The sequence below is a fragment of the Meleagris gallopavo genome, chromosome 10 (assembly GCF_000146605.3).
Source record: "Meleagris gallopavo isolate NT-WF06-2002-E0010 breed Aviagen turkey brand Nicholas breeding stock chromosome 10, Turkey_5.1, whole genome shotgun sequence".
NCBI classification, from domain to species: Eukaryota; Metazoa; Chordata; class Aves; order Galliformes; family Phasianidae; genus Meleagris; species Meleagris gallopavo.
Window position 1 is genome coordinate 3292313 of NC_015020.2, and position 23104 is coordinate 3315416.

At 36.9% G+C, this 23104-nt stretch overlaps 1 protein-coding gene across 4 annotated transcripts in view; it reads left to right on the top strand.

The window, feature by feature from the left end:
• Positions 1 to 25: 25 nt before the first annotated feature.
• LOC100543679 (ecotropic viral integration site 5 protein homolog) overlaps positions 26 to 23104 on the top strand; it is a 29058-nt gene continuing 5979 nt past the window's right edge. The window contains exons 1-13 of one of the 4 annotated variants that reach the window (XM_010715574.3): positions 27 to 100; positions 5480 to 5709; positions 8931 to 9120; positions 12026 to 12250; positions 13202 to 13276; positions 13883 to 14008; positions 14596 to 14739; positions 15746 to 15835; positions 15931 to 16028; positions 17280 to 17340; positions 19082 to 19135; positions 21405 to 21437; positions 21989 to 22135. In XM_010715574.3, coding sequence (XP_010713876.1) covers positions 5561 to 5709; positions 8931 to 9120; positions 12026 to 12250; positions 13202 to 13276; positions 13883 to 14008; positions 14596 to 14739; positions 15746 to 15835; positions 15931 to 16028; positions 17280 to 17340; positions 19082 to 19135; positions 21405 to 21437; positions 21989 to 22135 — 1392 coding nt within the window. In that variant the 5' untranslated portion in view covers positions 27 to 100; positions 5480 to 5560. Of the gene's footprint in view, positions 101 to 4651; positions 4676 to 5479; positions 5710 to 7523; positions 7629 to 8930; positions 9121 to 12025; positions 12251 to 13201; positions 13277 to 13882; positions 14009 to 14595; positions 14740 to 15745; positions 15836 to 15930; positions 16029 to 17279; positions 17341 to 19081; positions 19136 to 21404; positions 21438 to 21988; positions 22136 to 23104 lie in introns of those variants that run through there. The other 3 variants (XM_019618454.2, XM_010715573.3, XM_031554760.1) reach the window with 3 other exon arrangements.

Here is a 23104-nt window from a genome sequence, read left to right on the forward strand (position 1 = left end):
GCTCTGCGTCGGGTTCTCCTCGCCGCGGGGTGCGCGCTGCGGAGGGTGGCCGGACTGGGGGCCGCGGGGTCCGTGCGCCTCGGCCCGGCCGGGCGGGAAGGTGGGCGCTGCGGTGCGAGTGGGGAGAGCGTGACTGCGCGGGGCCGGCGGCGCTGCGTGGTGATAAGAAGGAGCACTCGCCTCTGGTCTGCGGTGCGCTCGTGGGGGTTTATCTGTGAAGGGAGATTTTTCTCAGTCACGTTTTTACGGAGGTATTGTTAAGCAGGAGCGTTTTGGGTGCGTGGTTGTTGAGAAGGGTGCTTCAGTGGTCTGTTCTAGTGACACCTCGTGCTGCATCTGCACCGACTAGGTTGTATAATAAGGGCAAGAAGTCGATGATGGTGTTGTGGCTACTTAGGGTTCATTTCGACTACGGTATCCAGAGGTGTTCTGTAGTCACGCGGAATTCCTGCTTGCTTCCTGTGTTGCTGATCAGAGAACAATTTGTGTGAGGTTGGTGTGGTGTTTGGAATTGTCAGTAGGAGCCGAAATAAACAGCAAATTTTAAAACATTCTCATATTGTCCTGGGTCAGTTTTTGTAACAGGTGGCCTACAGGAGGTGTAGGAAGGAGTCACATCTGTACAGAGGGGATATGGCAGCATTTAGTGTGTTTTGCTTATCTCTGAAAGCATTTGTCAGAAAATTCTTTTTTCCCCCCAACATTTTTTTTTTATTCACTTGATGGCTACAGGATAAGGTAATTGGATTCTGTTTGTTTTTCTGGTGGATATTTTGCTTAAATGCATCTATTTATTCTCCCTTCTAGCCTCCAGTTTCTGCTTTGGTCGTGATTATACAGCTCTGCATTTACATACAGATAACAGTATTCAAGGATATTTTGAGATAGCTAAGCGCAATTTCAAGTAAGGGTTAGGAGAGGAAATAGAGGATGATGAAAGGGGGACACAATCAGGAGGAAAATACTAGCTATTATGAATCAGCATTGCCTGAATTTGATTAAGCTGGATGAGGACAGCTGTGGTGAGTATCCCTGAGGTCCAGCCAGCCCAGTAGTGCCTCTGAGAGTAGCAGACATTTGCAGAAGAACTACTAAACACAAGAATCTGCTTCCTCCTCAGATCTTCTCTGAGCAGGCTGAGGCTAAGGCACTTCCTGAGCTAGATAGAGTTCAGTGGATTGGATTCTTTGTGTGTCTTTTTTCATTGCCTTCTGTATGTTTTTCTTCTGTAGAGTTGTCTAGTGGGTTTTGAGAAAGTAAGCAGGAGATGGCTGGTGAATGGAATAGGTGAAATGGAGTTTATGAAGAGGAGGAGGTGGGAGAAGCTTTTCAAAGTTGACAGGAGAAAGGGGTGGGGGAAAATGAAGTGCTTAAGTAGTTAGTGTCAGCTGCTTCTTTGGATAAGGCTGAGGGAGAAGTATTTGAAAAATGGAAAAAAGGGGGAAGTGGAGTCCTTTCTCAGAGGATTTTGAAAAAGCAGGGCTGTTTATCTTGCTAATTCAGTGTTCTCACAAACAGTCATGTAAAAGAAAAAAATCCCAGTGGTTCTTCCCTCAAACAACTTTTTTCCGTACCTTCATTTTATACTCTGAATTCAGTATTTTTTCCAATTTTTTTAATAATAAAAATATGTACTTATGTATTGACTGTTTGCTTTTATATTTAAGTTTATAATCTTGATCTGTTAAATAAATCCTCTGAGGTTTTAACTATGTGACGGTGTTTTGAATTAAAGCCCTGTGTCTTATTTACCTTATGAAAACCAACATCAACTTGGTAAATTTTTGGTTAATGTATATGAGGAATACTGTCTTCATTGTAGTCATCTGCTTAAATGCCTTTGGTTAAAGAGCGTCTTGTCCTTCTGCTGCAGGTGGCAGTTGGAATAACTGGGGGTTGGCATCTGGGAGGGTGGCTTAGTCATAATGGAGGGGGACTTAGCTTTGCTCAGCTCACGTTCAGCAGGGAGGTATTCCTGGTGTTTACATGTACGCTTAGCAAAAGCTGCATGCCCACAAGGTAGAGGCGGAAGTGATTTAGTGAAGTCTGGCTTATCCTTGATTGCTGTTAACTTGTTAACAGCCTAAGAACTCTGGAAACAATTATTGAGTTTGCTGGGAAGGAGTGTTTTGGGGAGAGCCTAGGAAATATCTGTTCTGATTTGGGCGGTGAGGAGCATTAATGCCTTTTGGTCACATTGAGAGAGACACTGCAGTGGCTGTTACTGCGGGCTGTACTAACTGTCAACTTTGCTTGCTAGTTTTCTGTAAAACTAACCCTTCCAAGTTGGGTTGAGGCAGTTACTGCGTATTTGGGGTTGAAGTGCAGTACTGTGGTTGGGCATTTGGACTAAAACAAAGATGTTGGCTTAGAGAGCGACTGTGGACACTTAATCTGCTTGTATTCGTTCCTAACTTGGGAAACAGCCAAAAGCTGCTATCGAGTGTTATTTTTTGTCTGAACAAATTTTGTCTGTCTCTATAGTATAGTATTAAATGCCTGCTTGATGATTATCATAAAGCATTCTTGATTTTTTTCTTAATTTTAGAGAATATTAATATTGCGATGACACAGGTCTCTGATTCACCAGTATCATATGCTGTATGAATGCTGGTGTGGGTTGGTTTTGTTTTTTAAATAAGGTTTCTTCAGACTGTCAGATGGAGCTTGTCTTTTACTAGTGGGTTGCTGCGGTCAGAATTTGGCAGTGCACTTGTAACTAGCAGGATGTTATGAGAAGAGCTTACTGTTACCTTTATGAGAGGAAAAACTATTGTATGTTATTTAAAATGGGCATCAAAAACTAGTAGCTAGTCACAACCAAACATTTGGAAAGTGTTTTTTTCCACATCACTGTGTAAAGTGATGTATGTAAGAACTTAGCTTTACATCTCTAAGGTGCTTGACTTAGATATAGTTTGAATGGCAGACTAGTAAAAGACTACTTTCAAACATAGTGAAAGAATTTCCAACTTAATTGTTAAGGCTTGCAGTTATTTTTACTTTGTTGTACAACAAGAATAGTTGAAACAGTATTTCTGATAATTGAGACACCCATAGCTTTAATACCTGTTTCTTTCAGGGGAATGCAGAGTATTGGTCAAACTCAGTGTCTGCAGAAATGTGTATGTAGGTTGCTCTGAAAGTAATGCCTCCTGTTTGTTTCTATGGATACTACAGCGGCACAGTGACGCTATTTTTCAACACAGTTCCACCATTAGCTGTGTGTTTTAGTCAGCAATGAACAAGAGCCCGTGTGCTGTGCTCAAAAATCTATAGCAGCTGAGTGGTATGGTGGGGTTCCTGGGCACGGGCTGTGAGCTGAGTTTGTGTTTGAAGTGTGATTAATTGGCGGGCTCTTAAGGGAGACCTCTTTGGGGAAGCAAACGTGTTCTCAGAGTTGATTGAGTCTGTGGTTTTGCTCATGCAGAAATAGTGATGATCAGTGGATTGGATTCTTTGTGTGTCTTTTTTCATTGCCTTCTGTATGTTTTTCTTCTGTAGGGTTGTCTAGTGGGTTTTGAGAAAGTAAGCAGGAGATGGCTGGTCATCTGAACAGTTCTCTTGATTTGGTGTGCATCCCAGGTGTAGTGGGTTGTCTTTTCTGCTTTTCAAATTTAATTTGAAATTCAGCATCTGGAAAATGCTGATTTAACCGCTGTCTTGTACAGTTTTCTTGACTGTAACTTCTCTTAGTATTCTTCACCTAGTCCGTTCCTACAGACTTTTACATGGCTTTTTAATGCCCTGTGATCTACTGCTAAGTAAATTCTAGGTTTTTTCCTACCTCCTCATCCCCTTCAGATCTCTGAACTCAGAGTGTGAGTCTTGTGTAAGCTATACTCAGCTTGGTTTTACTTTCTCACCTTAAGCTGTCTTAATTACTTTGCTTTGTAGTATATAATCCATTTGTATCTCCTTTTTTCTCCCTGCTTGTGTCACAGTGTGCAACTCTAAATCAGTGCTTTTCTAATATTTATATGTGAATATGTGCTCAAAACAGAAGTGTGACTTTTGGCAGTTGCTTGCTGTATTCTTAAGATTGTTCCTGTTTCTGCCAATGTTTATTTTTGGAGTAGTTGTGTTGCTTGTCATGTTTGAAGCAGTAAAAAACCTTTGAGAAAATACTCAGTCCTCTTACCAAGTGACATGCATGTGTTGTCTGTATTATAAATCTGTCACTTAAAATGAAACATGAATAATTTGTGCTTCAGTAGCAATAGACTGAAATATTAATGAATATATTAAATTTGAGTCTGAAATCTCTATTGTATTTTCTTTTTTTGTTACAAAAAGTGGTGTTGAAATCCTAGTTTTGAAAGTGCATCTCCAAGGTGAGCTTTAAAAAATTATGGATTTTTTTTTTTAGTATTGTAATACTGGAAAGGACAGAAGAAGTTGCATAGGAAAACCTAAGTGGTGCAGGAAGCAACTGGAACATTTCAGATGCTTTTCTGGGGGCCTGTGGCAGAAATGTTAAGTCACAGCTTGAAACAGTGGTTGAGCACCTGGTAGAAGGCAGGGCAACCCAGGGGAGCTCAGCTGCATGCGATGCACCTGAGTGAGTGGAAGGGGTGGAGCCAGGATCCAGTGCTTCCCAGGCCTCATTTAAGGGTTGGCAGTGGAGGTGAGGGTATCTTGCTGGAGATCCCTGCCTACTGGAGGCCTTCCAAAAGTAAGCAAATTTTCTTTGTTTCTGCATGTGTGGCTGCTGCGTTTGGGCTTGTCCTCATTTGCTGTAGCCTAGGACGTTGCCACCACACTATTATTGCTGTGTGTTCTATCACATGGCATTACAGGGCCTTACTGCTCACACTTGTGGTTTGTAACCCTGCATCTGAGTATTTCTAGCAAAACCCATTAAGCTTTCCAGAGACAACATTAAGCACACAGAATTTAACTTTTTTTCTACATGCTGGCAGGTGTTAAAGAATCCTTTACTTTGGTGTAAATGAGAATTGTGGTGCACCTGTTCCTCTTCCCCATGCTGTGGAGGATTTCTGTTATAGGCAAACAGAAATCAGCAGAGCTTAGGATTTACACTGATATGTTTCTGCTGCTTCTCTGTCAGTTATGAAGTAGTTGACTGCTTCCTCATCTATCCTTCTGCATGTCCTGCGCTGTTACTATCTTCTCAATACATTTTAAAAAGTAGTGGATTTTTTTTCTGTAGTGGGAAGTCTGAACTGACCTGTGGTATTTCTGTACTGCAGAAACCAGTTCCGTTGAACAAATTCCTCTGTATCTTTCTTGTGTATTAGCAATATAGTTGCATGTTATTTCTTCTGTAATACTGAATTTCTATCGTTGCAGCTTGTCTTGCTTCTGACAGCTTTGGGTCTTCTGCAGAAATAAACAATCCCAATGCCAGCTTATGCATATTGCATCTTTTCCCTGTTTAGTGGAAGCAGGTTGATTGAAAAGATGGGAAAAAAAACAAACACAACACAACTGTTGTAGCCTCTTCTTGTCATCACAGGTGGCGACAGACAAGGTTGCAGGCAAGCTGAGCTCTACTCTCTCATGGGTGAAGAACACTGTATCGCACACCGTCAGTCAGATGGCCAGTCAGGTGGCAAGTCCATCTGCCTCCTTACACACTACATCCTCCTCTACCACTTTGTCTACACCTGCATTATCACCATCCTCGCCAGCACAGCTGAGTCCAGACGACCTAGAATTACTGGCTAAACTTGAGGAGCAGAACAGGTAAATGCAAAACTTCTTGATCTACAGATTATAGTAATAAGATTGAATTGGTTTATTGTAGCTTCAGCATTGAGACTGTTAAAGGAGGTTGCTGTTATTGTCTTGGTGCAACACCTTAATTTCAAGGTTAAGAATTAATGTTCTAAAGGTGTATATTCTTGAAGAATCTGTTTTTGTAGAATGTTCAGAAGGGTTATCTTTCTGGTTTTAAAGAAGTGCTTATAACTGCTGCTTATTTTAGAAATTTACATTGGAGTCACACAGTGTTCAGTATCCTAACTGAAATGGAATATCATAGGAATGAGACTTCTGTGTAACTTCCTCACATTCTTAGATAAAAATGGTATTTTTATAGGCTTTTTGAAATGTGGAGTACCTCAGAATTCCCTTGTTTTCGTTCTTGATTTCCACAGTACAACCTGCTCACGTGTAGCCTTTTAGCGTGTTATCTGTTTACCTATGATGATGTACATGGAACAGGATTTTCTGTTGGAAATAGTAGAAAAGTAGAAGCTGCTATTCTGCTATTTAGTTTAAGGGTTTGAGCAGAGTTCTTCAGTTTGTATTCTGTAATTTAGTCTGCAGGTCAAGTTATTTTGTACAGGTACAGCTAATAAAGGAGGCTTTGCAGTTTCTTCAGTGTTATGGCTGGAGGTGTCATTTTACAGATGGAGCAGTGTTCAAACATCTTTTATTTGCAAGGAATAATAGATGCATGCTGCAGTTATGCTAATGGAGGTATGCAATGACTTAATTTCATGAAAGAGAAATCCCTGATCAGTCATTCCTGTTTGTCCTGAATTTTTTTATACACTCCTGTAACTGAGAAGAGGCAGTAATGCCAATTGTCTCCTGGCACATCTTCTCTTCGTGCTCTGATTCTGCAGCCTGATAGTAAAGTAACTTACAAGGAAATTGTAGCTGTCTAGTTCATGACTGAGAATGGAGGTCAGCTCTTTTCCTTATGGTTTATGGGGTTATCTTTCATTTGAAGGTGTACTGTGATTTTTTTTGCTGTGCTAGTAGCCATTTAAAATTTATCAAAAGAAGAAAAAAAAGGAGGTAAATGGAGTGCTTTTAAGAAAGCTCATTTGCATTTAATCTGAAGCTTTCAGTTCTTTTTATGACCAAGGGTCTCATTTCTATTTAAAAAAACTGTAATATCTGTTCTTTGGACTGCTTATCTTTGTTAGGGCGTAAGATTTGTTTATCTAGAGTAGTTATATTAAGCCCTGAAGTTAGTTTGCTTTTTCGAAGCATGTCAGCTTGCGCTTGTTAGGTTTTCTTCTTCAGGTTTGCACTCTTGATTTAGTACAATTTAGGTTAACCTATCTGTTTTCATTTGATTAATCTTTTTTTTTTTAAGACAGATTTGTTGTTCTTTCCCACTTTTAGTTTTGTGCATGAATTGTAATTAGAGGTTGTCAGATATCTCGCACCAAATGTACTTTCCTTGTGAGACCCAATACTTGAAGTAAAAATGTGGTGCTCTTATCATGGAGGGTGCACTGTAGTTTTGGAAGCTTGAATCTGCATTTTAACACAGTGAGAAGGAATTGTACACTGAACACATGGAACAATAGCTGGTGCTGGGTACTTGTAAAGGTTTAATTTATGTTCTTGACTTTAACATGAACAAGAACAATGTGAATTATTTAAACAGGCTAGGAACTGAAAAAACTCGAACAGTATCAGGCTATGAATGTATTAAACATTCTGTAATCCATTTCTACTGGAAGTCTTCTCAAAATAATGAGGTAGCTCAGTCCAGAGTCCTGTTGTAACTGTTTGGCATTAGTAAATCATTTATAAAGTTTTAGGTGAAGGAAATCAGTTGTTGAACAACACGGAACTTTGCATACTACTTACTTTGTAAAGAACTTCCCATTTTCAAATCCAAGGACAATGAATTTATCCAGGTAAGATCAATCTAGTGAAACTTATATGAAAAAGCTGTGGTAATTAACCAGTCAGAGCCTTTTATAATCATCATGTTTTTATAATTGCGATATTTTTTCTGTGCTCGTTTTTCATCAGTAATTACTTTGCTCTTTTGATGCTGACTCACACTGATAGAAGGAATTTTTGAGCTAAGTTTTCATTATGCATTGGTATTAGGTTTCTAAACATTAAAAAACAAGGTGAAAGCTGGGCACTGGGAAAGCTAATATAAGTATCTCTTAGCTGGGAGCTTAAAGTACAAGTAGTCTGAGACTTGTGTAAAAGGGTTATGAATAAGAACTTAAAACTTAATACAACTGTGCTAAAATGTTGCCAGGCTTTTAGATTTCGTGCAGGTGCATGAAAAATTACTGAGCCAGATCTCTCTACTTCATGAAGTATTTGTACAAATCTTGCTACCTGATAATCCCAGTTCTCATATCCAAGTGGTGGGCTTTATCCATCCATTAGCTTTTGTTGCCCAATTCCCATTTGTTAGGACTGAGTTATTTTTTTTCTCATCCATTTATAAAACACCATATTGAACAGTTGTCAGCATAGTTCAGAAGAGTAACTTACATTATTATATGTCTGTATATACATTATCAATGTGTATTGTGTTAATGGGGAGATTTTTGATTTCTTTTCTTTAAAATTACTGTCTTTTCCTGTACCTTTGACATTCAAAATGATTGTTGAGAATGTTTAACTTCTTTGCTTGTGTTCTCTTTGTCAACTCAATGCACGAAAGCCCTTGGTTTTTGTTTGTTTGTTTGTTTTTGTGTTGCTAGTAAGGTCAAACCCTGTTGTTGGTACTTACACCTCGAATCCTGCTGATCTTCTGTGTTCAGCTTTTAATCTCCAGTTGGTAAATGTGTGGAAGAAGTTTGATTTGTGCTGCCTCTGTGCTTTCTCCAACTTTATTAAGATCTAGTTCAGGAGGTTGTAAGACACTGATTAAAATCTCAATTCTGTTATTTATGCATAATGTGACAGTTCTGTTAGTTCCTTAAAAGGCTGCAATGTAATCTGCTATTCTGGCTGCAGAAATACTTGAGTGATTATAAATAGTAACATTGAACAGTTCTATTTAAATTTATTACAGATGGATGTTGGAAAAACCAACATGGACCCAGTGCAACTCTATGCTTGTTCTTTGCAGTGATTTTTTTTTTTTACAAATTTGTGCTTCCAACAAAACAAAAACAATAGTGTGGCAATAGCGTGATAAGAACATGTAGTTTCTTGTTTTTGTGTGTCTGTGCATGGTTTCTTTGCAGGCTCCTAGAAACAGATAGCAAATCCTTGCGATCAGTAAATGGGTCAAGAAGAAATAGTGGATCTTCTCTTGTATCTAGTTCATCAGCTTCTAGCAATCTCAGCCATCTTGAAGAAGACTCGTGGATCCTGTGGGGGAGAATTGTGAATGAATGGGAAGATGTACGGAAAAAGAAAGAAAAGCAAGTTAAGGTAGTTGGACACATTTGTAGGATGGATTTATAATGTGATAGCTTTTTGGCTCAATTTTAAGATAAGCAAATAAGAGAAGCTTCTAACTGTATCTATTTCAATCCTGAAGCCCTAGTGCTTCTTATGTAACTGTTATTATACTTCTGTCTGATTATGAGAGATTTCCTTTAATCACATACTTGATGTTTTCAAAATGGAGTTACTGAAAACCTGCTTAAGATCATATTGTAGCTGGATGCTGTGATATCTTTTTTTTTTCCCCACTGAACAGCTGTCTATTTAAAAGCATTCTTATTAGAGGAGCAGATCATTCTATTTTATGAGGATCTGATACAAATTTAGTTCAATTGTTCAGGCCAAGTTTGCTGACCCCAGGAACAACATCAAGTGGAAGAAAACAGTTTCTAAACTGTTTTAGAAGGTTAGAGAAATTTTGGGCTGTATATGTCCGTCTAAGCTGTGGGCATGTGCAGGAACAGAATTCAACAATAATTTATATTTAAATTACAAAGTAGTTAGAGCATTTAACATTCATGTTTCAGAAGTAGAAAGTACTGGAAGTGTAGGATTTTTATTCGTGGGCAGCCTATTCTGTTTTGGTTCTTTATTGGCTTTAGTCTGTAGTTTTATGTGCAGAATACAAATTTCAAGGTCTTTTGAATAGTTCGAAGTTCATGTGTGTGAATAGGTTGTGGGAAGGCAGAACAATGGGCTAAAGCAAAGTGTCTTTTATGTGAGTCAGTTGTGGAGAGAGAACACGAGAGTGGAAACAAGGGATGAAAATGAATTCAAGGCTCTATGCTTGCATAGGGAAAACAGTTTCTGGAAAGGTGTTCCTAAAAAGCTGTGCAAAGAAGACCTGTGAACCTGGCAAGGAGAAGCAGATTGGTAATAACTAGATCAGATTGGATGGAATCACTTTCTGAACTGCTTGCATGTAGGCTTTGTAAATGAAGTGTCATGCTGGTCAAGAATTGTTTGGAGAATAAATATTTATTGAAAGTTAGTTAATTAAGTATACTTTTAGTGAGGTTTTTCAATGGTGAAATAATTCTCAGGTGTGTGGGGTTTTTTTGTTTGTCAAAAATCAAGCTAAACTTTGGAATATAGAACATCCATACTTTGTTGTTGATTGTGCCAGTAGTTACGATCTTAGCAGCCCAAATTTCATTTCATACTGACTATGAAAGCTAGCCTTAAGTTACTAGATACTTGGCAAGTTTTTGAAGCATTAGTCATGGGTGTATGTGTTTTCCTTGTATGTGATACAAGGAGTGTATCACATGGATGTGACCCATCCATGTGCCTTGAGCCTCTCTGGAACTCTTCCTGTTTCTGTAGAGATACTGAAAGATGATGCAAGTTTCACTTTTCTGTGTGCCCAGTACTGAGTAAGATAATAGAATTTTAGTGATACTTAGGTGTGTTTTCCTGCTGTTTCTCTAAGAATATTGGTGGAATTAACCTTGTTATTTTGGTCAAGCAAGTGCATGATAACTTAATGCAAGAAATTACTAACTAATTATTTGTTTATGCTTTTAGACTTTTTGAGGCTTTGGGTGACTGAACTGCAAACTGGTAGTGCGTCGTTGACATAATAGCTAGAGATAAATGTGGAAAGCTGTCTTAGGCTTGTTGGTTTGGAGTTGGACATCTTTTGGGAAATAACTAAATGTCACTGTCATATCTCAACAAATAGTTGCAGTGACATTACTAGGAAGGTTCTGGAAAAAGCTGGTGATCTTTAGGATATTGGAAAGCTGCAGATAGTGCTGCAAAACTCCTGCAGTGGAGTTCAGGCTTAACAAATAATTTGAAGCAGGAGTGTCTATGGAAGTTACCAAGTTCAAAAGATTAGTTAATATTAGTGATATCTTAATATTTGGAGTAGGAGGATAAGTACTTGGACAAATAGGAGTAGAATAGATGATTCTGACCTCAGAATAAATACCCGCAAAATAAAATAAACTGACCTGCAGGAGACAGTATTTGATAATAGTTCATAAGGCTTAAAAAAAAAAAAAAGTAACCACAAACAAAAAACCTGCCAATGACAAAGGAACCCTCTTGTCTTGAATTGGCAGTCTTGTAGTCAGACAGATCCTAGTTGCAGAAAGTACTACTAAACCTATTATCTTCGACTCATGCTTTCCCCGCAGTTTTTCACATTAAGCAACAAGACTTCTTTCTACTTGTCTGTTCTGAAAAGACGAGTAACATTCTTGGAATGTGATAAATAGATCTGAGAAGGTTTGAGTTGTATAATAACTAGCTGATTTTTATTTTTTTTCTCTTCAGGGAATTTCAGGTAAATGAAGCAAGCTCAGTTGATGTAAACAATGTATTCTTGGTCTATTGTCAGAAATCACATTTAAATACTTCCTTTAAACAAAAGAAAACTTTGAAATACTGGCACAAGAGAGAAATTAGACATTTTTGTGGAGTGTGTGTCAAATGACTTCTGATAGAAATCTTGTGCACTTTTTTCTGGTTGTCTGTGCTCCATTTAGTTTCAATTTTTTTTTTGCCATTTACTTGTCTTGGAAGTTATTCTTAAGCAATAATTTCTTATGTCTTAAGAACTAGGAATATAATTAAGATTACTTTATTCAATAATGTTTTGTGAAATATTAAAAATTACTATTACTCTTTGGCCTAGAGGAGTTCTTGTTGAAAATGTTTTCTTAATGTTCAGTTTTTTTCATAGTTATTTACTTAAAAACAAACAAACAAAACCTTTAATTGTCTAAATTAGCTAATTAAAAACACTTAATTTTTATTACCTGCCATTTATCTATCGGGCTGCAATTGAGGCTTACACCTTATGAGCTTTGTAACTGATTTGTGACATAATGTATTATTTTCAGGAAATATTAATGATTTTGTATCCCTTTTTGTGCTTTAGGAGCTTGTTCGAAAAGGGATACCTCATCATTTCAGAGCAATTGTCTGGCAGCTTCTGTGTAGTGCTCAAAGCATGCCAATAAAGGATCAGTATTCAGAGCTTTTGAAAATGACATCTCCTTGTGAGAAACTAATAAGAAGGGACATTGCTAGAACGTATCCAGAGCATGATTTCTTTAAAGAGAAAGACAGCCTTGGGCAGGAGGTTTTATTTAATGTAATGAAGGTAAGTCAGCGTTTCTGTTCTTGAAAACACATTAACAAGAGTAAGCAAGCACAAAGGTTTAAAAAAATAATTTAACTTCTGAATGTGTTGTGTCAGTTTCACGTGTCCTGTTTGTTTTTTTTAAACTTACTCTACTTTCCAAATTACATTTCAAAGATAGCTTTCAAATATTGTATTCCTATTTAATATGATTTTATAAGAGATTTAAAACATTTGCTTACTAAACTTGCATTAAAGCAATTTCACATAGTAACTGCTGATAGCATAATGGAAAAAAGTGTGCCATGAAATAAACAATACTGATAGATGAGAACATAGTAAATCAAAACGAGCATTCCATTTTCAGGTGTTGGTGAGCCTGTGTGTGGTAGAAGAAAATGGTAGGTGCAAGCTAATGTGCAGTTGTTAGTGCACAAGCACACAAAATGAGATTGCCACAAAATGTCACTGTATTGCCTCCATTCTACTACAGCTTAAATTTCTGTTGTAGCTTCAACAGAGAAGTCAGCCCTTCTCTGAATCGTAGTAACTTCCAATTCTAAAAAATGCATGGAAACATACAATATGTGTGGAAACCACCTGTAAATAGAACTGCGGCTCTGAATTGTTCTGAAACAGACTGTTTCTTTTGTCAAATCTTCTGCAGATGTAGTAATCCCGTGCATTTGGTATGGGAACCTTCTTATCTTGTAAGACCTGGCAAATTCCTGTGAACTGCAAGCTTTTTTAGATGTGTGTTAGTGTGTTGAAGGCCAACAGAGCAAAGTTCATGTCTCTGTAGCTGCAGGTAGCAACTAAATATCTGTTCAGATTTTTTGTATGGAGTGTCTGTTTGCTGGGGTTTTGGAAGAGCAAGAAAAGTTGTTATCAAAATAACAGCATGAGCTAAGATATATTTTTATTAGTAATGAGGATTTAATTGTTTGGAGTCTTAAAAATGTTATTTTGTAGGCTTATTCTTTGGTGGATCGTGAAGTTGGATACTGTCAAGGAAGTGCTTTTATTGTTGGATTACTACTTATGCAGGTAAACACTGTATTAAGAAATATGCGAACAATGAAAATCCCTGCTAGATCGCGTAATGCGTCGTAGTGATTTGGAAGGAATTTTCTGGTCATTCTTAATTGCTGTTTGTTAAACTGTAATAGTAGAGGGCTGTCTTTTATTCTGCAAATCAAATGAGAATATTCTCTGTTTCTGTCTTTTGTCAAGAAGCTACTAACTTTCTGAGTGAGAGAATGCAATTGTTTCTTAAAGCTAAGGTGGGATCCCAGTTTTGCAAGTTACTCTAGGACATGTTATTTCAGCTATTGAATAGTCATTTCAAATCTATTATGCTAAACCTCCTTTTAGTTCAACTGGAATTTCACAAGTGTCATATTTTAAAAGTTGTCTTTGTATTACTGTTCAGTTTTATAAACCAGGTTATATTGTAAGAAGTTTGCAGACCTCCATTTTGGTTTAGAAGCCACTTGGTAGGACCCAGCATATACAAAGAAAACTACAATAGTAATCATCAGTTATAAATTCCTTGTTTAGAGAAACAGCAAAACACTAAATCTTCCTAAACATTCATTCTGTCCTTATGCTTCTCTTGAGTTTTTGTTTCTGTTGTTTTTATTTTTGATATAGATGCCAGAAGAAGAAGCATTTTGTGTGTTTGTTAAATTAATGCAAGATTACAGACTACGAGAACTCTTCAAACCAAGCATGGCTGAACTGGGCCTTTGTATGTACCAGTTTGAGTGCATGATACAGGTATACACAAAATCTGTCAAACTTCAGTAAATGAGGATAATGAAATTGAGAATTGCAATTCAAGAGCAGGCTTGTTTGTTGATAATAGACTGTTCTCTGACAATAGCTGATTTCAAGACTGCAGGAGAAAGTCTGTGTGTCTGTATAATGTACTTTTTAACCTTTAACAATGTCATGAGGACTTGTGTTGCTATACTTCATGCCTATGATTTGTAAAGCTTGCATTGAGAATTTTAGGACTAAAATGTATTTTTATAAATTTGTACTCAATTTATAGCTGATTTTTTTTTTAAAGTAGAAGTTGGGCTAACAGGGACAAGTAGGCTTAATTTTGTGGTATGGAAATGTTTACATTTCTGCTGTGCAGTGTAGAAATACTACAGATTATACTGCCATGTCTGCTGCTAGGATCTTCATAATGATAAACTTTCATACCCATATCAAGTGATATTTGTTCCAGTTGTGTGTTATGTAACTACTGGCTGTGGCAAATACCAATTATTTTTCCCTGTATGTCAGAGCCATTTGCACAATAAAAACTACTTGCAAAACCATAACAAATATATTTTTTTCATCTTTTTCTCCAGGAGCATCTTCCAGAACTTTATGTGCACTTTCAGTCTCAGAGTTTCCACACTTCTATGTATGCATCATCGTGGTTTTTAACTATATTTCTTACAACTTTTCCACTACCAATTGCAACAAGAATATTTGATATCTTTATGTCTGAGGTAACTACTCAATACTTATGTTCTATTTCAAGAGTAATGGTTAAGAGCAGCTATTTCAGTAGTACTGTCAAGACAGTTCTGATGAGCAAATTTCAAATACCCTTGCTTTGTAGATGTTTATTAGTTGTTTGGTAGGGGAAGATGTCTGTGCATGTAGTTTAAGGAAAAGCAACTACATATTTGAGTATAGATGCTGTATGCAACTTTATAGTCTAAGCCTATTGAAGAGTCATCGTATCTGCCAGAAGTTCTGGATGCAGTATGATAGCATCGTGCAACAGGGGCATCTGTTTTTCAGTCGTTTGGGGTAGAAAATAAATCTTTTGGGCCCATGTTAAAACTTCATGGGGATAAGCAGATGAGGAGGAGGAAGTGTAGAAGATGGCTAGTAGCCAAAAGAATTTATGGAATTACTCAGTGGAATTATCTCTGATGCCTAAGGTGTACCTAGGGTTAGAGCTTTGGGTGAATGTAAGTAGTAACAAACCAAAGCTTTTAGTCCATTTATGCTTTTCCTCTTCAATAATCTTCTAGAAAACACTAACTCAGAGATGGATTCCTTCCAGATCGTGTATAGTATCTAGGATATTCTTGAGTCAAGCATTCCCTGGAATCTGTTTAAATTGTTCAGTTGTGTTATACCTTATTTGAAACAAAAATGCCTTTTTTGAGAAGTACCTGGTTTCTTTTTTTATTCATTATATTTTAGTACCAGGTGTATTTAAAATTATTGATAAAGCTCATGTAAAGAACTGTCATTTAAGAGATTTTTACTTCTGCGGTAGCACTCTGAAGAGGATCTGGTGTTAGGACAAGTAGCCTATTTGTCTTCAGTACAAAACAAGGAACCCAGGATCAATATGTTGTTTAAAGATTTTTTTGATTTCCCTTTCTTTTGTTTGGGAAACTGGGTGAGCTTTCCAATGTTCTTCAATAGTAGAATCATCTTGTAGCATTGACAGTACTATGAATAATTGTTGAATATTATTTTAACTTCTATTTACAGGGTTTAGAGATAGTATTTCGAGTAGGTTTAGCACTACTTCAGACAAACCAAGCAGAATTACTGCAACTTGACATGGAAGGGATGTTACAGGTAAGTTAAGATTATAATATTTTAAGAGATGTGTGTGATGTGTTTTTATTTGCAGCTGTTAATTATATGTAATCTTGTGCTCTGATTGCTTTTAGCACTTTCAAAAGGTCATTCCACATCAGTTTGACAGTGGTCCAGACAAATTAATCCAAGCATCTTACCAAGTCAAATACAATGCAAAAAAGATGAAAAAGTAGGTATAACATTTTGAGAAAAGATCATACTATTGCTTGGAGTTATTGTTTGTTTGTTCAAAGCTCGTTATGCATTACTTCACTTTGAATTTTCCATGTCTAAATTTTTGGGGGTTTTATACTGTGAAGAGTTAAAAACTGAAGTACTGTTTGCAAGAGAATTCTACTGAAGTGGTATTTGCTATTGTTCCTGAATACAATCAAATCTCACTTAAAAACTAAAGCTTCTGAGGAAAGCTGCATGTTACAGAAAATTACAGAGCTTCTGTAAAAAGATTTGAATAGAAAATCTGTTGTGGGATGGGGTGGTGTTAGGTGTGTAGTGTGTAGCTTTTTGATGTTTTTTCTGTTTGTTTTTTGAGGGTGAAGTAGGGAGGGGAGGATAATTGTAAGGGTAATCCTGATTCTGAGTTTGAAATCCTGAGTATAATACTGCTACTTAAGGTTAGTTGCATGTCTTCACTTTTCTGCCGTCTGTAAATTGTACTGATAAATCAATTTACCCTTCTTGTGCTTTTCCAGGGTTAAGTTGGGCAATTCTTAAGGCAGGCAGCTTGCAGTATATTGTGATGCAAGGAGAATGGATGTGCTAGGGTCTTTCAAAATAAGTTGACTAATCCTGTCCACCATCAGAGTAAGAAGTAGTGCCCAAACTTGCAGGGCACACCCTTTCTCTGAAAACTAATATGAAAACTTGCAGTTTAAAACACTACAATTCAGGCTAAACTTACTTGATTGCCTTTTATAGAGGCATTGAATATCACAACTTGTGTTTCTTCTTGTTGCTGTTTTTTTCATTGGGGCAGTTTTGGAGCTTGCTTGAGAGGGACCAAAATAATTTTAAGTTTTGCTTCAAATCTCTTTGCATCCTTCTGTCCTCCAAACCTTCCTAGCAATGTGTTCCTTTGACTGACTGTATTGAATTGATTGTTGCATAACTGCATTGAGTTGTTATTGTTGTTCCAAATGTTGCCATTTCACATCTGTATCTCAAAGATATACAAGCAAGCACCCACACTTCGGCAGCATATAGTCCAGCCTGTTTATCTCCACAGTAGTATTTCTGTGCTTAAACTAATTTTAATGTCCAGCCCAAGTATTTACAGGGGGACTGTATTTGCAACTTTCAAGTGGTTGTTTAAATGGAGGAAATATAATCTGTATCTATTTTCCTGTTGCTTGTTAGGTATTAGACCACTTAAATTGTCAGTAACTTTTTTAATTGTCCTTTACTATTTCTATTCTTTTAGGTTAGAAAAGGAATACACTACAATAAAAACAAAAGAAATGGAAGAACAAGTTGAAATTAAAGTAAGAGAGCCTCTATAAATTTACTTATAGATAAGTTCAGTTCTTAAATGTGGATTATGTGTCTGATCTGTGTATTGTAGAATTGTTTTGGAAGGGATCTCTTGAAGATCACCTAGCTTCAACTCCTCTGACACAGGCAGAGATACCTTCCAGTAGATCAGGTTGCCCAGGGCCCCATCCATTCTAGCCTTGAATACCTTGAATAGGGATGGAGAATCCAAAGTGACTCAGAGCAGCCTGTTCCAGTGCCTTACCACCCTCTGAAGAAAGGAGTTATTCCAGATATCCAATCTAAATCTGTCTTTTAAAGTCATTACCCTTTATCCTCTTTCTACTGCCTCTGATAGAAATTCCCTCTCCAGCTTTTTTGTGGATCCTCTTTTAAGTACTAGAAGGAAGGACGTGTAGCAGGACACGTAATTGAGGTTCCCACATTGTTGTTTTTTAGCATTTGCATTGGACTGTTTGCTCATAAAGGGCACTTGACTGTGACATTTCTCTTCAAATTTGTTCACCAGAATTAATCAGTGGAGACCTGCTGTACATGGTTCTCGTTAGTTTCTGCTACTAAACTTTGATTTACAGACAACCTCATTTATCAGAGGTTCACAACACTGTTTTAAGATGTGGATATTCCACGTGGAAGATTTGGAAAACATTTTAAGGAAGATTTTACCACATTTCTCTCAAGTACTTCAAGATTGGTTTTGAGATTTATTTATTTTTCCTCTGATGCCTTGCACACAAGGCGTCCTGTCTGTGTTCACCTCTTCCTTATGGAGCTTCTGCAATTGATACATAATGTGGGGTTCAGGAGATCTTGGTCAAAAAACCTTCAGATCTGCTCCTACAGGCTTAGGTTCTTTTACTGACTGACCTGTTTCTCATACTTCATGGAACATTTATTTGCTTTTGTTACATAAATAAGCTTTTGTTGTATTTTCCTTTAGCATTTAAGCTTTTTAGAGGGAGTGAGTTGTATCCTTCCTTCTTGCCATACATTTCTGGTCATTTGTCTTTCTATGTCAATTTCAAAGACAACAGTTCTTCAGAAAAATTCAGTGATGTGCATCTGGGAGCACAGAAATTTTCTGTGCTTTTGCATATGATTTATCCTTGTAAACAAATAGTAAGACAGGTAGCATTCTTTACTTTCAATTAGGGTCTGCTGGGATGGCTTATCAAGTTAAGATTTGTACGAAATGCATCGGATTAAAAAAAGATACAGATAAAAAAAAAGTAGTTATTTCTTACTTTGGAAGTAAATAATTGTTCATATAGTTTCTAACAAGTAAAAAAATTAATTATCCTTTTTATTGAGAAGAAAAGGAGGAGAGCCTCTGTAGCATCTCATTAACTTGTCCTAGTGGAGGGATTACTTTTTCATGTCCCTTCACCATGAGGATTGTGTCCTGCTCTGTTTATGAAGAGGAGGCTAATAGGGTTGTGTGGTTAAGCCCTGGGTTCACTGACTTTCATACAGCACCAATACAATTGCTTTCATATTGCACGATACCTTTCTTATCTTTTCTCTCTCAAGCTGTATGAGCTCACTGTTTGAGTTAGTACATCAAATAAAAAGAATGTTTAAAATGAGTATCACTGCTCACGTTTGTATTCATATTGATTTTTTTGCAGCTGTGATAAGACATTTTGGTTTTCATTTTCTTAAGTTAACCTGCTTGGCTTTATCAGACTTCCATAACCTGAGAATTAAAGTTCTGAATTGTTTCCATTTCAGAGGTTGCGAACTGAAAATAGGCTCCTAAAACAGCGCATTGAAACGTTAGAAAAAGTAAGTAAGCTAGTGACCAAATTTAATCTGTTATTATATGCATTATATCGATTAGTCATCTTACGATATGAAATGGATCTCATAACTTACTATTTTTTTCTGGTTGATTTACAATGTTCACTAACAGTGCTTAGCCAAAAGCGTGGCAATAACAAAGCTGTGAATGTCAGTGCTTATGTTTGTCTGGCTCTTATTTGAACATCTTGGTATATCTGATTTCTGTAGCATTTTATTCCTCAACTGGAAGTATAGAAGTACAGAAGACTACATAAAATAGTGTAATGCCTGGATGGAAAAGAGTTTATTGTGAGCAAGTCCTCACTTCTGACAATCTGAAGTTGCTAGGTTTTTATGTAGGAGCAAAATGACAGGCTTATCAATGATCAGAGAGGTGAAGGTGAAAGATTGTTGTCACTGAATACAGCAGAAGAGGGATGTTGTTGCAGCATTCACGGTTAGTACAGAAGTCTGTTGCTGTCAGCTATTAATTCATCTTACATGATTTGGAATTTTTGTAGAAATTACAGATAAAGAGGGGTTGGGGGAAATAATTTCTCACGGATATAGTCTAAAATAGGGTTTTGTTAGGCTTCTTTGTAGCTGGATATAATGTTCAAGTATGCATGATAACTGTTGTCTTATGTACTGATAGCATGCAAGCATTGTACTTTGGCTTTCCTGTGTTGATATCATGCTTTATGTGACAGACTGAATCTAAGAAGGTGTGCTCTAGCATGAGAATGTTCTTACCCATTTTAACTGCAAATAACAGCTGTCTTTCAGCAAATGAAGTTGAATGCTCATGACTTACAAAGAATTGCTTCACAGTAAGGAAAAGGACAGACTAAATTTTATCTGAAATAATTTAACAATGCTGTATTTCAGATGTTTCTCCAAGAAGCCATAATAGATTTAATGGTCACGTTGTGATTAACTGTGATTTCTGAACTGTGGTTTGGGAAAAAATGCACGTTGTGAGGGACATCTTGTGAAAAGAAGTTGTGACCAAAAATTTTATGAATCTAGTTGTTTCAGATCTTGAGGTGTAGGTAAAGCTAACTGAAGGAAATGGACTTTGAAATGTTTAATTCTGTAACAAATGATGTTAGTGTTTTTGTTGTGGACTTACAATAGTAAATGTCCCTGGTTTATGCTTCATTTGCAGAGGTTCAAAGTTTGTTTTTTATTTTTTATTTGCTAGGAACTCAATGGTGAGCCACTAGACAACTCATGTGCCTGTAAATTCTGTGTTTAAAATGTCAAGATTCATTTTCAGAATATCCCGGTCTGATTGGAATTGAAATGCTTCAAAATGAGAAGTTATCCATATTAATTACCCTTGTCCAAAATTCTTGTCATCAAAGCATCTAAGAACAGATCATGAAGTAAAAAAGAAAAAAAACAACTCATATAATTCTTCTCTTGGGAACTTTTAAAAATTTCTCTCCTCATCCTTGCAAATGATTTACTTGTGATTTTCTTAGCAAACTGTAATGACAAACACCTTAAGAAGTAACCTGACTACATTTAACTGGTAGCTCCTATCAATCAGTTCAAACTTTATCCTTGGAATTTTTATAAGATTTTGGATGGTTTAACCATCTCTGAATAGAATACCATCGAATCTGTGAAAATTGGGTGCTTACAAGGGTGATAGAGTGGAGATGTCTTTAATTAAATTGTACATTTAGCAGGGTGGAGGAAATGTAGTGCTTGTCAGCATGCACACATTTCTTGTAGTACTTCGGTAAGGGAAAAGACTCTATGAACTGTTTAATCGAGTTATTGCTAAAGCTCATTAGAACAAAATATTAGCTGTCGTGGTTGAAATTTTCTACTTAGGTCTTTCAGTTTGCGCCATTTAATTTCCCTGTTTCATCTTTGTGGAAGCATTAGTTCTGCTTGGATGTCTCTGCACTTAGTGGAGTTGCCTTTGTGCTGAAATGCCTTCCTTTCGTAGTGTTCAGATCTGTAAGTGAATTCTAAGCATAACAGAAATCTGGCTTTGGTACCTGCTTGTATCAAAGATTGACTTGTTACATCTGTTGCAGTAAAAGGCTGCTTCCTGCAATTTCCAGCCTGAGTTGCCTTAACTTATATAAGAGCTTTTAACCTTGTAAAAACAAGTTGCCTGTATAGAAAAATGGATAGAACTTGGACACTTTCTTTCTCTGCTCTAGTCTTTTTTTTGTGTGTGTGTGTGTGTGTCACTATTATCGCTCTTTTGTTTTTTCTTTTCCTTATTCCTATCTGAATTTTTCCTTTGTAGGAAAGTGCTTCCTTGGCAGATAGATTGATACAGGTATAGTCTTCTAGTCTTCTACTGTATGACTCTTTCTACTTTCACAAAACCAAACTGCTTTAATGCATGCATATTTGCATGCTGCTCTCTATCCTTGCCTTGTTGATTTGGAATAAATATATGGCTAATCTCTTACTAGAAAGTTGTTTAATACATTAAAAAATATAAAGCCAGTAGTTGCACGTTATAATAATTTTCTAACCTAATGTAATTCTGGTGGAAATTTGTTTCAAATGGATTGAAACATTATTAACACTTCAGTTGAATATTACAAACTTAAATCTTTGCATGTACAACTGAGTAATATTGCATGAATTGACTTTATTGAATGCAGGTACACAATTGTGCTTGCTGGAAGGATATCAAGCTTAGTAACAAAGTACTAAAGCAACTGCTTAGTACTACATTATCCAAAAATTTCTACTAATTGTATTCTATGCTGTTTGCAAAACCAATCTGAAATGTGCACCTGAGTACTGCAAAGGCAGTCTTTCTTGGATTTATCCTCAATTGCTTTTGAGGGGAAAAAACCCACATAATTATGTCCTAAGGGACAAGTGACAAGGGCCCAGGAGGCTGAGGAAAACTACCTCATAAAACGGGAGCTGGCCACCATCAAACAGCAGAGTGATGAGGCCAATACTAAACTGGAGCAAGCTGAGAGTACCATCAGGGAGCTCCAGCAGCAGCAGCAATGGGTAAGGAGCCCGGCAGCACATCATCTCATGTTTTTCATTCACTCGTGTTTGTTTCTCCTCATTGTGACATGGTGTCTGTGCTGTCCTTACAAATGCTTGTGTATTGTGATTTTCCATCTTACGAAGTATACAAATTGCACTAAATGCTGTTTTGATCTCTTCTTACTGATAGATGATGGAATTCATACCCTGGATAAATGTAAGTTTAAAAAAAAATCAACAAAACAAACAACAACAACAACAAACCAACAAAAAACCAAAGGAAAGCCAGCCCACAACCTTTTCATGTCAAAGAACTCTAGCCATTGCGAGTTATGTCAGTCTGAATACTCAAACTTGAGAGTTGATAATGCCATTTCCTAGCTTCTCATTTAAGTTGTGTGCTTCAATATTGATGGTTTTGTTTTTTCTGGATACATGCATATTTTCCAAGCATGTTTTTTGCAAAACATTAGCAAAGTAGCTATCCTTTGCTTTGGAGACAGTACAAGAGTTCATTAAAAGGTGTGGATTTATGTGCAGGTGGAACAGGAAATATAAGTTAGCTGCTATATTTAGCAAATACTGTGTTTGTATGTACTATGCATTTTAGGCTGTGCATTGTGCAAGACTTTAGACCACTACTGTGAGGCTGAAGTTACTTTCCCTAAGCTGCTTGCAAGGAGTTTGGTATCCTCTTTCAATAGAGGGAGGCTGCTTATGCCATCTTCACTTGCTGAATAAGTTGTGTGTTTGCAGTGTTGGTGTGAGTATACCTGTACTGCTTTAAACAAGTGGTATGAAAGTACTTGTTTGGAGCCCCAGACACTTCAGGTATATGGAACGTGACCTTTTAGAACTAAAGCATTCTGCAGATACTTAATAAATGCCTTATTGGGCAGTGCATTGGTTTATTTTACCCAGCACCAAAACTCTGGAGGTACTTATATTTGTTATTGGGAAGTGGAGAATAGATTTACTGTTAACAAC